At 46.7% G+C, this 14,115-nt stretch overlaps 1 protein-coding gene across 1 annotated transcript in view; it reads right to left on the bottom strand.

Annotated features, from left to right (window-relative positions):
• Positions 1 to 14,115, bottom strand: part of PTGFRN (prostaglandin F2 receptor inhibitor) — a 53,055-nt gene that overhangs the window by 32,673 nt on the left and 6,267 nt on the right. Inside the window, exons 4-5 of the mRNA XM_027765506.1 lie at positions 12,987 to 13,403; positions 6,572 to 6,952 (exon numbers count right to left, since the gene is read on the bottom strand). Coding sequence (XP_027621307.1) covers positions 6,572 to 6,952; positions 12,987 to 13,403 — 798 coding nt within the window. The remainder of the gene's footprint in view (positions 1 to 6,571; positions 6,953 to 12,986; positions 13,404 to 14,115) is intronic.

The following is a 14,115-nucleotide window of genomic DNA, read 5'->3' as shown; positions in this document are numbered from 1 at the left end:
TTTCCCTGGTTCCTCTTGGGAGCAGCTGCTTCCAGGATAAACACAGTCCTACTTCCTCTATACCGGGCTCATCCATGCCTGAGACACACCTCCTCTATCTTTGCTGGTTATGAACTTGGTGGGGAGGCGTCATGCTAATAGATCATCATTAACACCACCAAAAATATGCACTGAGCACCTAAATGCCAGGTGCTTTGCTAGTCACCTTCTATACATTATCCTATTAAATTGAGAGAATCAGAACTTAGAAATGATCGGTGACACACCGGAGGCAACATACCTAGCTGGTGGTGGAGCAGGACTCAACACAGGTCTCTCTGCCTCTGACACTTGGCTCACCCTCTCCTGCCTTCAGGGGTACTCCTAGACAGACAGCTGATAAACCCTTAAATAAAACCTGCAGACTAAAGCTTATCTCCTATACATGGCACAGAACTGTGAAGTTTCGACCAAGTACTTAGCAGATTAACAGCTCCTTTTAAAGAAAAATAATTACCTTCCTCGCTGGCACACTGCTGGAAGAGGGGACGGTCCTCTAGTGGGGAAGAATGCAAATCAGGTTCTTAAGACTGAATAGCAGAACTTAGCTCTGCCTCCTCCCGCTCTTGTATCCAAAGCCCATGGAACCTTCTCCAATTAACACCACAGAAGTCTGGTACTTTGGGGCAGAGAGCTCAACCATGAACTGATTAGTATCCAACTCTTGCCAAAGGCTCATTTAAGACATCTGATAGCAGAGAGAGATGGTTTCAAGTGCAGATTAACTAGCCATTCTGCTAGATTCTCCGAGTTTTAGCCATAGTCTAAATTGGATCAACACAAAGGAACATTTGTCCCCCACGGTAATTCGGTTTCTTACAGAAACTCCTTCACACTTAAAATTTATGCTCTTAGTTTTTATAGAGGGTAGATATAAGAAAATCCACTTAAACAATCATTGAGGGCCTTTTGGAAAAGAACAGTTGAAAGTACTGTCCATTATGTTCTCTGGTGCCCCTGAAATGAAAAAGCACATTATGAATTAGATGCCAAGAAAAGTTTGTGTCCCTGAAAGAGTTTGTTTCCCTTCTTCAGAGGAGAACTGTATAATCACATCTCTTTTTGTCTCAACTCTTCAAAACTTCAGAGGCAAATTCTGTGCTCAAATGCAGTAACTAATTCATCTCAACCACCTTGCAATAGTTATTCTTTGATTTTTTTTTTCCTTATCCTTTTTGATCTTGATTTTATTTTTATGTCTCCTGCTTTAAATTGTGCTTTATTTTGCAAGCCGACGTAAATCTTTTTATTTTTCCCCTTCAAAGTAAGATATAAATCCTCAGTAAAAGAGGCTTTTTCTCATAATCTAAAAAATCATCATGTTCCTCCTGACTGCTACAAGGGCTGCTGGTCTTGCCAGACCCATTCACCCCCTGATGGTTTTCTAGTTAACACAACGGAAGGGGAGAAGACCCCAATCAGCTTGGACCCACTCACCTTCCCCCACGCACCAGCCCCCCAGCAAATAAGGACAAGAACTGCTCAGCTCTTAAGGCTCTACGCCGTGGAGTTTGGAAAACGGTATAAAGTGGTATAAAAACAACTGCACTCTTCTCCTTTATTCCACATAAGCCATCTCCTCCTTCCCTGGACCCAGGACTCACAAATTACAGCTGCTTATGCACTAGTCAGGAGGGAGGCTGGGCACGAGAGCAGTGGCAGGCCTCTCACAAGTGAGGTGAATTTCAAAAGGCCAAGTATAGTTCCACATATGATGACAATATTTGAGCACTAGAAGGCTGCAGTGGTTAAGGAGCTGGATTTCATACGGGTGACTATAGTTCAGGTCTCAGACACACCAAGTTGAAAAACAAGCCAGGTACATATGCATGTGTACTCCAAGTCCCAAGAGGAGAATGGAAGAAAAGAAACTGCAGTGTGGTTACCCTCCCCAAAGGTAATGCCTCACTTTCTCTCTTTCTATCTTCATCTGTCTCTCTCCAGTGACTGCACATGCTCTATGGCAAAAATCTTAAAAAAAAAAAAAAGATGACAATATTTGGGACAGAATTAATACTGGGCCTTAATTCTCTCCAAGCCACCAATAAATCTCTTAAAATACTGGGTTGTCAGAAAAGTCATGATGCAGGACCAGCAGTTAGCATATTGGCTATGTCGCTAGACTCCCACGTAGTCAAACGTGGTTCGAGTCCCAGACCCGGTGGCTTGTCACGCTGGGCGCATGTGCGTGCGTGCCCACGATCCCGAGAGGAGAATGGAGGAGAAAGGATTGCAGCGTGGCCATCCCCCCTGGGGGGGTGATTTCTCTCTTTCTGTCTCTCTGTGTCTCTCTTTCTGGCGAGCACACGCACCCTATAGCAAAAACCTCTCCAAAATAATAATAAGAAGAAGAAGAAAAAAAAAAAGTCATGATGCATTTTTGCAAAGAAAAACAGAAAAATACTTTGTGACTTTTCTGACAACCTAATAAAATAAATGACTATTAATGGTAGATTATATTTTCGAAAGATGGCCACCGCATTTCTCATCCCACTCCCACCTGCAATGTGACCTTGCCCACTTTCTCCAACCCCTTTGAACTTGAGAAAACTCTAGGTGGGAAAACAGCAGGTTCTACAGGTAACAGGGGCTACCCAGGTGTCGCTTCTACTTATCTGGCAAATCTTACTTCCTGACTCTTGGAATTCGGTGGCCACATTAAAAACAAAAAGTGACTTCCATGAGAAGACTGAGCCATGAGCAGCACAAGCTGCAAGGACAGAGGCTGGAGGGTGAGATGCAGGTGGGACAGGAGTATGGTGACACATGCATGAGAAAGCCACCTGGAAGGCATTCCCAGCTTAGCCATCACAGCGATCACCTTGGGTCTCAGAATGAACCTCACTGAGTCCTTCCCTAATTCCTGACCCTTGAAAGTTGTAAGCGAAATAAATCAGTGGTTTTCAGAAAGGGATAGGAGCCAGGTAGTTATTATGGGGATTACACTTTTTTTTTTTTAGAATTTTTCATTTCATTTCATTCATTATTATTATTTTAAATTTTGCCATTGGGCACATGTGCACACCAGAGAGAGAGAGAGAGACAGAGACAGAGACAGAGAAAGAGAGAGAGAGAGAGAGAGAGAGAGAGAAGGAAGGGGAGAAAGTAAGCCTCCAGGTCCAAGACTAAAACCACAGCTGGCCACGTGGCCACGTGGGAGTCCCAGCATCCTAACCACCACATCCACCTGCTGGCCCAGGAGAGCTGTCAAGTAGCAAGGTTGAGTTTTGTGTCATAGCTGTATGGGAAACCAGCTTTCTTAAAATGTGCTGTGACAATATTCCACAGTCACACAACCTTAACTGAATTATATAAATATAGTACTTGGCAGGTCATCTGCCTTCTTGTCCTTTTTAATATTTTTAATTGCCAGAAGGCATATGTGCTTGCCGGAGAGAGAAAAAACCCCCCGACACCACCACTACCATGGGGTATGGCCATACCAAGATCCTCCTTCCTGTCAGGATTTTGGACCTGTACACACAAGTGCCCAGTGTATTTTTCAAGCTGCTGGGACTGGGATTCAAACTACAGTTGACCCTGTGGTTGGCCCCATGCTGTACCTACAGGTATGTAGATACATGGCATCCACACGCATATGCACATTATATTACACGTCTAAAGAAAACGTTTAGTGTCTGGACAGGCTCATCAGTTTCTGGATGAGAACCTGGAAGATCTTGGAGAAAGTGCTGCCTCTGCACTCACGTCCTGCTTGCCCCCTGACCAGTGTCCAAGGAGCTGTACCGGAGTGAGTCACAGATACAGGGCAGAAAGAGGTGATTCAAGAAAAAGGAGAATGCAGCTGTTTTTCATACCACATGCATGCTGGATAGGTTTACTTGTGTGTACATCTCTGAATATTCTATGAGTTGAACATTACTGCTGCCTGCAATTCTGGTTTCCCTATGCACATATTTTAACATAATCCGTGTGTAGGCACTGGCTTATTTACCATGCATCTGATGTTTATTGAGTGCCTGTTATGTGCAAAGCACTGGGGAAGGTGCAGGGTTCTATAGGCACTAGCATCATCAGGGAAAAGCACACTGTAGATGCTCACAACAATGAAGCTGGAAAGTAAACGACAGGATCCTTAGGATGAGAACTGAGCCTCTTGCACGGTTTGGTTTATTTCTTCTCACTCTCTGGAGAACACAGCCACCAACAAATTCCTTCTAGCTGCAAGAGCCCATTCCCTCCTAGAGCTCCCCTCCTGTAGTCTGACAGTCCCTGCATGTCCCCCGGGGTATGCCAGGATCACTGTAGGAGTACTTCAAAGAAACCCTCAAATTGGAGTGCAGGCAGCACTTTAAAAAAAAAAAAAAAAGAATATCCTCAAGCTGGTATTCAGAAACGGGAGGGGGAGGGGAGCGGAGAGCCAGCGCGGGATTTGACAGCACCACACAATACACCGAGGATCAGAGCTGGGCAACATATTCAGCCCCAGAGATGAAAAATCTTCTTTTGGTGCTGACAACATCTGTTTTATTTTGAAGGTTGCTAAGGAGAGTTCTAGCTGGGCCAACATTGTTCCAGTTCAGTACTTCATAGTGAGTCTCTTGCATGGGTTTGGGAGACAGGAATAAAAACACACCAGATAAAACCCCACTGCTTTGACTGTTCGGAAATCAAAGGAGCACTTTGCTAACAGGGATGACTAACACCCTGCCTGGTTTCCATTGGAATTGACTGTCCCTTCTGCTTACTCTGCTCCCTCTTCTCCCTGCCCCCTCTGCTCCCACTGGCCAATTCCCCATCTTCGCCAAATAAAGGCTTATTAGTGGAGAGACAGTCAGTGAACATACCACTGACCCAAGAGAAGAGCTTGATGCAAAGATAAGGAAGAGCTAAGTCTGAGTTGAGGGTCATGGCGGGAGGATGTTCAGCATCAGACAAAGAAGGGAATGATTTCCTGACCTTTAAAAGTCTATTTTCCCTCCTAAGAATCAGAGCAATGCCAGACGACTTCATCAGGGCTCAAAGCACTCGGGACAGCAGAGCTAAAGCTCAAACAGGGCAGAACCTGACTGGCAGGCTGGTCCCATCCTTTGTACTCATGGAGGTGGGCAGCAAAGCTCGCCATGCCCACTCCATCCCACCCCTCTGAAGCGCATGTGCAGTTATGAGACGTTAGGAAAAGTTAGGGTACACTGTGCCCACAGAGCAAATATTGAAGAACAAAGAGATCAGAGGAAATGAACATAGTAGAAATGAGGGCAGGCAAATGATCTTCACAGATGCAGGGTCTTCAAGAAGGTCATGGAAGGGACCAGCAGATGGCATAATGGTTACGGTACTGGACTCCCAAGTAATTGACCGTGGTTTGAGTCCCAGACCTGGCAGCTTCAAACCCATGCCAGGCATGTGTGTGCCCAAGATCCCAAGAGAAAAATGGGGAAAAGACACTGGGATGTAGCATCCCTGGCGGGTATATGTGTGTGTGTGTGTGTGTGTGTGTGTGTGTGTGTGTGTGATTTTTCACTTTCTGTGTCTCTGGCAAGTACATGCACCCTATAGCAAAAATTTCTCTAAGAAAAAAAAAAGTCGTTCATGGAAAATGCACATTACGAGGCAATTATACATGGATTACAAAAGTTTTTGCAACCAAATAAACTTGCATTTGTCCCCCTTTTCTTTTTCTGACAGAAACTGCAAGTATGTGCATGACAGACAGATAACCCTTGGTAAAGTCACGTCTCTCCAGGAGCGTCTTTTCCAAGCCCTTCAGAGTTTCATGGCCCTGGGTGCTCACACGCCCATCTGATCCACTGTTTCAGGCTGACATGGGACTCAAGCTGTGATCACCCTATGGCTCCCGGCACTGCAGGATGCTAGCATTGTCACTGCACTACAGTAGCTAGGTCAACTGAGGCACTAATGCTATTTTCCATGAACTTTTTGAAGCCCCCGCACATATAACAGGTTGTTATCAAATAGGTGACAAGGTGGTCACCATCTGAGAGTCAGTCTGCTTCTTTCTTCAGGGAACAGCACCTGGGCTGAGAGAACCCACAAGAACCAGAAGAAATAAGATCCTTGCATGTCACTGGTATCTGCAAATAAAACCATTTGAAGATTCCAAGGTGAAAAAAGTGCTTTCCTTTAACTGGAGGAATCCTCTCTCTATACTGAGCTTTGGAAAAGCACTAGCTCCTGCCAAGGAGCACCTAGGAGTCTAGGAAAAGGAAAGGAAGAATGGCAGTGTTCTCCCGCCAACAAAGATCCATTTCAAAGAGGCATTCAGCAGCGCCCTGACCCTGCAAATCTCGACAACAAAGAGAAACTATATCCTCTCAAATGAGGGTATTGAGACAGCTGAGGCCACATTATCTAAACATTCCCCTCGCCTGCCAGAGTCTACTTCAGCCAGTTTTGCTTTTACCCCCAGCTTGGGACCTATCAGGCAAAGGAGGCTGGAACCAAGGCAAAGAGTGCCAAAACCATGCCCGCCGCAGAGTAGCCTGGCTCCTCCAGGCATCTCAGAGGGATTACGCCAGAGAGGCCGAGAGCCACTTCTCAATCCACTTACCTAGCCAGGTCACACCCACATTGGCTACGGCAGATCTGGCCTCTGCCACTTTGTGCCAGCTCCTGTTGTGTCCGGGGGCCCAGAGAGCCACGTGGCAGAAATAGTAGCCAGCATTTTCTTTGCTAACGTCTCGAACCAGTAAATGGTAGGAGCGTGCATCCACATGACTCAAAGCGATGCGTGGGGAGCTATGCACCAGGGAGTCACGGTCCAGTTGTGCTAGCACGTGGGCACCAGGCAAGGTGCTGTCAGGTGTCCTGCTGAAGTACCAGGTCACTTCGGGCCGCAAGTCGTCCGCTCGGTCTGTTGTGATATTGCAGGACAAGTCCAGTTCCTTCCCTTCCACCACGGACACATTCCCGGCCACGGCTACGTGGAGAACTTGAAAATGAAAAACAAACACATCAAGATAATCTGGATTAAGTCTGTCCCTTCCACCTCTCCCTGCCTCCCTTCAGATCATCTCCACGTAAGTTCTTATTTATGGCATTCAAGTTAGAAGGCTTTGTACAATAGTTAGTGCTCGAGAAATATTTAATGAGTTAATGAAACAGCACATTTCTTTTTATTTCATAAACACGATACAGCAGCAAACACTGACAGACATGATGACAAGCAGTGTTTTGAGGGCTTTATAAATACTAATCCTGGCCAGTTGTAGTGGCACAGCAGTAATACAATTTTCTGTGATGCTGAGACTATATGGGAAGGTCTTGGGGGCTCACGTCCCAAGTGCATGCCAGATATACGCCCATGAGCCCATGACCCATGATCCTGGGGTGGGGGGCTGACATTTGGGTGAGATCACAACCTGAAGGCCCTCTTGGGGATGCCTGTCTCCTTCTACCCACCCACCCATCTCCACTCATGGAAGAAATAAATAAACTTTAAAATACATATATAGGAGTCAGCAGGTAGTGTGGTGGTTAAGGTGTGGACTCCCACGTGGCCAACTGTGATCTGAGTCCAGGACCTGGCAGCTTGCTTTTCCACTTCCTCGCTTTCTCTCTCACTCACTCCCCCTCTCTCTCTGGTCAAATTTAGTAATTAATAAGTAAATAAATAAAATGAATGATTCTTAAAACATATACATATATACATACACACACACACACACACACACAATAAATCCTCAAACAATCCTATGAGGTGGGTATTATCATGGGTCTCATTTTACTGATGAGGAAACTGTAGCAGAGCCGAGTGAAGTAAGGCACCGGTCACAGGGTTAACGTGTGACGGAGCTGAGATTCAGATCCAGGCTGTGCGCCTCCAGAAGCTCTGCTCTTAACTGTTAGCTGTCACTGGTCTAACACGGTCAAAGTGAAACGATCCTCTCCCCCTGCAAGTGGTAATACTAGGGTAATTTTACAAAAAAGGGACAGCTTAGTTCTCCACGGTATGCATGATCAATTTAGGGGGCTGGGGAATGGCAGGTAGGAGACGAGGGAGAAAGTGCCTTTCAGACATAGGGGAAGAAATTCTAAAGAGAAGTGCCAGGAAAGTGAAACCAGACAATTTTTCTCATGAGTCAAGTCTTCAAAGTGCAATGCACTTAGAGCATCATTTATTGCATTAGACATATCAACCTAAAAGTCAAGCACGAAACATGTATGCTAAAATGCAAACACAATGACTAGAATTATCCACGCCTCTGCCCTTCCTCATTAGTGCGGATAATTAAAAGGAGACTGTATTCAGATGAAGCACTGAAGAATTTGGCTCACAGACTTCAGACAGACCTAGTTCAGCATTCCCTTGCCAAAGCTTCAACGTGGAAATATTTCCCTCTATTTAGAGGATCTTTAAAAAGAAGTAGGATATCTTGGGGCAGCAGGTGGCACAGAGGTTAAAATGCTGGATCCTCTGTGGCTAACTGTGTGGTTCAAGCCCCAGACCTGACAGAAAGCTGGGAGCAAGTGTGTGTGTGCCCAAAAACTCCCAGGAGGTGAATGGAGGACAGGGAATTGTGGGATGACTATCGCCTCTGGGCGGTGATTTTTCTTCCCCACCCCCCCTCTCTTTTTCACAACAGTGAGAGCACATGCCCTACAGCAAACTAAAAATAAAAAAATAAAAACGAAGTTGAACATCTGTAATCAGGGAGGAAAACATTCAACTCATGATAATGCTCTGGAAACCATTACTTAGTGATATCTAGCCAACACCTCCCAGGGGGTGAAAGTGGAGGCGAAGCCCTGGCCTTCTAGCAAGAGTTGCTCAGCATCAGCTGTTATCCCCTGTACACTCGGGGCCAGAGACCGGTGCCTGTTCTGAAAAGTCCCAACGCAAAAGTTGACACCATCTGGCATAAATTACTTTCAGATGAGTATTTCCAAAGCCAAGTTCAAGATCCATCTTAACAGAAGACAGGGAGGTGAGCACAGTATCAGCGAAAGGAATTTAAAAGTCCAATTTCTCCTCTACCCATCCTTCAAGTTTCCCCTCCTCTCTCACCCGTTTCAAAGGTGCCAAAAGCAATTTGAGAGCATCTTTTAGAGGACTCGGTGTGGAAACTGCCACCCCCCAGCAAGCTCTGCAGTTTGGGCCAGCCCTCATACATGCTTGCGGTCTGAGCCTGGAATTTGGCTGGCGTCACCTCTGACAGGCTGTCAGCTACTGGAGGGCAGACGCGACACAGGAGGGGGTGGGCCAGTGAAGAAGCACTCAACATGCAGCGGTGGCTGTGTGAGTGGAGAAAACAGGTCTTAACATTCTAGAAATCCTGGCAGGAATGTCTCTTCAACTGTGTAGTTTACTTTGTAATTTTCTCTGTGCAAGTGGCTAAATATCTTGTCATATCAATAACCACAGGTTCTAAACATTTTAGATTTGAGGGTTTACTGCTGGGAGACAGGATAGAGCTGGCTGAAGGGGAAAAAAAAAAAAGAACCAGTTCTAAGGATTCATAATGCAAGAGGAGAGCTCAGACAAAGCTTGTGGTGGTGCAGGCTTTCTCCCACCAAATCCATAAATTAGACCCCAGATTTGCATCTGCCAAACCTCTCCTACGATTATTTTTATAACCTGTACCTGAAATACAGCACCTCCTCCCACTGTGAAAGTGAGCGGCAAATCAGTGTGGTATTACCTGTCCCTGGGACTTGGCCCAAGTAGAAATCACCAATATTTTCACATCACATTGTTATTACAGATATCCTGAAATATCACTTACATTAATTGCTACTTAGAAATTACAATAATTAGGCCTGTCACTGTACCTTATTATTAATGCATTAATAAAGAAGCACATTACAATACTTTTTTTTTTTTTTTTTTTAGTTTGTTAAAGGTGGCAGGCACTGATCAGATAGATAGAAACAGTGAGAAAGAGAAAGTGAGGAGTCACTCCCTAGAGGGGAAGGCCACACCGCAATCCCTTCTCCATTCTCTTCTCAGGATTTTGGGCACACATGCCCAACATGATTTTCAAGCCACTGGGTGCAGGATTTGAACCACAGTCAGCTAAGTGGGATCCAGTCACTTTAACCTCCATGCCACCTGGTGGTCCCTATTTTAAACATATTTTAATAACTGGTGGGGCCCAGTTAAGTGCTGTGCATAGGGAACCAGATCCCATAGCTGACTGCAGTTCAAATCCCAGCATTGAAAGCTCAAAAAACACATACTCATGTGTGCCCAAAATCCAGTCAGGGTGGAGAGAGGAAAAAGGAATGCCCCATGACCATACTCCAATAGGGAGTGCGCATTCTCTCTCTCCTACGTGCATATGCTTGCGCTCTCTGGTAACAAAGAGTCCGGTAACTATTTCAACATACTTGTTTTCCTTTGTCATCTCATGTACTGTATTTTATGAATTAAAACATGGTAACTCTGAGAAAGGGTCTAGAAAGGGTCTGTAGGTTTCAAAAGAGGTACATGGCACAAAAATGATCTTGAACCCCAGTTTCCTCCAACAGCCAGGCTTTTCACCTGTCGAATAGGTTCAGAGTGTTCACCTACAGATATTTTAGGTTTTGTGATTTTTTTGAAACAAGACTCCTTTATGATAGAACTCCTGCATAAAAAGGTAACTTGCAGGGCCAGCCAGTGGCATGGTGTTTACAGTAGCTGGATCCCACATGGCCAACTTTGTAGTTCAAGTCCTGGACTCGGTGACTTAAGAAACACACCAGGTACATGTGAATGCTTGCCAAAAATCCTGAAAGGAAAATGGAGAAGAGACTGTAGTGTGGCCATCCTCTCTGGGGGGATGCCTTCTTGTCTTCCCTCTTTCTTTCTTTCTTTCTTTCTTTCTTTCTTTGTCTCTCTCTCTCTCTCTAATGAGTTCTCTAGGAAATTTTTTCTAAAAAGTAATTTGCTGCTAGCTGAAACTATTTACCCTTCTGCCTCATTAAAATAGTTCTGGCCCAGCTGTGATGGTGCAGTGCTATCTCATGGTCTGCAATGCTGGAAGCCATTTGGAGGACTAGGGCTCAGCTCAGGTCCCAGGTCGACCTGTACAAGCCGGCTGTGTACAGCAGTGATTCTGGCTGGCTAGAAAGCCTGCTGGGTGGGGCAGACTGCAGCATGAGACCATGTTGAGGATGTCTGTCTCACTCATGCTCTCTCTTAGGAAAGAAAGAAAATTAAAAAAAAATAAAAATAAAAAAAAATGGCTGTTCGATACAGGCCGAGTATCTGGAGGTTTCTTAGGGAAGATTCCACAGATCACTTCTGAAAAGGATGGAGACTTGAGTCCATCTGGAAAGTGATTTCTGCAGCCAATGGAGCTAAGAATGACAGTGACGGGTAGGCCCCCCCCCCCCACTGCCCGCGCCTTCAAGACCCCCCCATTGCTCCGTCATCTAAGAACCTCCGTCCTGCTTTCCAACCCCCACTTTTATCAGCTTCAGCACTTGTGTGGAGGTGTGAACGTGGAGCAAATGCGCAGAACAATGCAGCACACCAAAACACAGCCCATGTGTGCCGCTGCCTGCTTTCCTCCCAACTGGGCAACAGAGTAGCCACACACTCACATTCATGCTCAGGAAATGAGTCTAGCCTTGCAAGGTCTTCCCAGTTTAAAAAACAGGAGGCAGCAGCAATGGCAGAAGCGGACTCAGCTCTGAAGATGTCAGGCTCCAAGACCAAGGACATCATCCACCCCAGCAGGGACACTGCCCTGCAGTGAAGGCTTCTTTACTCTGTCTCTGCTGAAGTCTGAAGTTCCACAGGGCCTGGGACAAGCCTCAGCACCTCTGATCACAGGGCCCAGCACAGAGCTGAGCACACAAATAGGTTCTTGTTGGACAATTCAACAATGGCTGGGTTTTTAATGTTTTCTATTTAAAAAAAAAAAAAAAGGTTGATTCACAGATGACAGGGCAAAGGGTTTTTGTGCAGACCCCAGGGTCCCCAGAGCATGCCTAATAAAGGAAAGCATTGGACCAGCAGATGGCATAATGGTTACGTTGCTGGACTCCCAAGTAGTCAACTGTGGTTTGAGTCCTAAACCCGGCAGCTTAAAACTCTTGCCGGGCGCATGTGTGTGCATACCCAAGATTCCAGAGAGGAGAATGGAGAAGGGACTGGGGTGTGGTCATCGCCCCCCCCCCGCCCCAGGGGGGTGATTTCTCACTTTCTGTCTCTCCAGCGAGTGTACACATCCTATAGCAAAAACCTCTAAATTTAAAAAAAGGCAAAAAGGAGCCCAGCCTTAGGGGGGCTAATGGGATGGGATGGTGTATCTGAGGAAGGATCTCTTAGAGAATACAAGTGAGGCAAAAGGTTTTGGGGTGAGCCAGATATACAACCCCACAGGCTGGGAGAAGGGCAGATCCAAGAACTCAAGATTCACCCAACGAGACAAAGCTAAGGGAGCAAAGTGTAGGTAGACCCACCCTGAAGCCCTGCCACCAATACCAGGCCATGGGACTTCCTGCTGGCTGAAGGGACCTTCTCCTGGTGGAAGGACAGCTGTACTTTCTTTCAATCTTCAAGTGGAAGAACGGCCTCAGTGTAATGTGTATGGAGCAGCATTCCATAAGTACAAATTCAAATGAAAGTGGCTGCAGGGGGGCCTGCCAGTGGCATAATGGTTAAGATGCTGGACTCTCACATGGCTGACTGTGGTTCAAATCCTGAACCTGGAGGCTTGTTTTCTCACATTCCCTCCGTTTCATTCTCTCGTTCTATCTCTCTCTGGTCAAATTAAAAATAAATAGATGAATAAGATTAAATAATTCTTTTTAAAAAAAAAAAAAGGCAGCTGTACAGCAAAACGACAGGCTGCAGCACAGAACGAATGCAGCCCTCTCAGATTATGACTAGCACCTACCTCCCTTCTCCCCAACAGTAAGGCATCCTTGGCAGAGGGAATTCGAGTCCGAACAGGTGGGGCTCCTGCCGTGGCTCTTTAATTACTGGTCACCATGTAAGATACAGTCTCTAACATGTCATCTAAGAAACTCACCTGTTGGCTGGATCACCACAGTGGCGACTTCCACAGCCTTCTCTTGGATTTCTTGCCAGTCACCACCCTGCTCGGCAATCCACTCACTGACGATACACCTGTAGGAGCCCTGGTCGGCGGACAGAGATCGGGACACTGAGAGCCGGTAGGCATCGCTGCCCACCGTGTCCAGGCGCACGTCTCCGCTGTGGTAACGCTGCTCATAGCCCGGGCCTGGGCGGAACCGGCCCTCGTGGTTCAGGCCCAGCACACTCCGCCGGGCTGGACCACGGTGCACCTCCCACAGCAGTGCCAGGTGTGTGTGGAGTGGTGAGGTGGTGGAGGCGGTGCAGCGCAGCTCGAAGGGCTCCCCCTGGCGGAGGCTCAGGCTGGGCGCTGGCCGCACATTGGGGCCCACGTGCAGGGCGTCAGCCAGCACTGCGGAGAGAGGAGAGAAGGGTCAGCCAGCCCAGTACCGTCAGACCCGCTCAGCAGGGCCCGGCCTAGTCTGGGACTTCCTGTCCTGGAGCCGGGGCCATGGACACATGTCGCCCAGGCCAATTTCCTCCTCCTTTGCTGTGGTCTAATGCCCAGTTGGACACAGTTTCCTATTTTAATCCGTACATAATCTCAACTAACTTTCAGACTTGAAAAAGAAAAAAGAGAAAAGACACCAATAAAATCTCATGCTAGAGATGAATGACTGGGTGATGGAAACTGAGAAAAGACACCAATAAAATCTCATGCTAGAAATTAATGACTGGGTGATGAAAACCTCCTTTGGGAGGCACGCCTTGGGATGCACTTCTGCCATCCTTAGGCAAGTTATCTTACCCTGCTGTGCCTGTTTCCCAAAAAGGGGAAGACAACTGGACCTTCTACATGAAGCTGACCCATGAGTTCAACAAGTTAAAGAGGGGATGTTCCCAGGACAGTGCCTGACACTTGGCATCACTAGGCAAGATTCTGTACTCCCCTGAGCAGGGCCCCAGAGAGGGTGTGGCTTTCGACAAAGTCACTCAAGCTGAGTAGAACAAGAGGAAGGGGGACCAGCAATTAGCGTAATGGCTATGTTGCTGAACTCCCATGTAGTCGACTGCGGTTTAAGTCCCAGACCCAGTGGCTTAAAATCACGCCGGGCGCTGGGCGT

Source organism: Tupaia chinensis, unplaced genomic scaffold, assembly GCF_000334495.1.
Source record: "Tupaia chinensis unplaced genomic scaffold, TupChi_1.0 Scaffold138517_1, whole genome shotgun sequence".
Classification (NCBI taxonomy): domain Eukaryota; kingdom Metazoa; phylum Chordata; class Mammalia; order Scandentia; family Tupaiidae; genus Tupaia; species Tupaia belangeri.
This window is presented reverse-complemented; position numbering and strand designations above follow the sequence as displayed.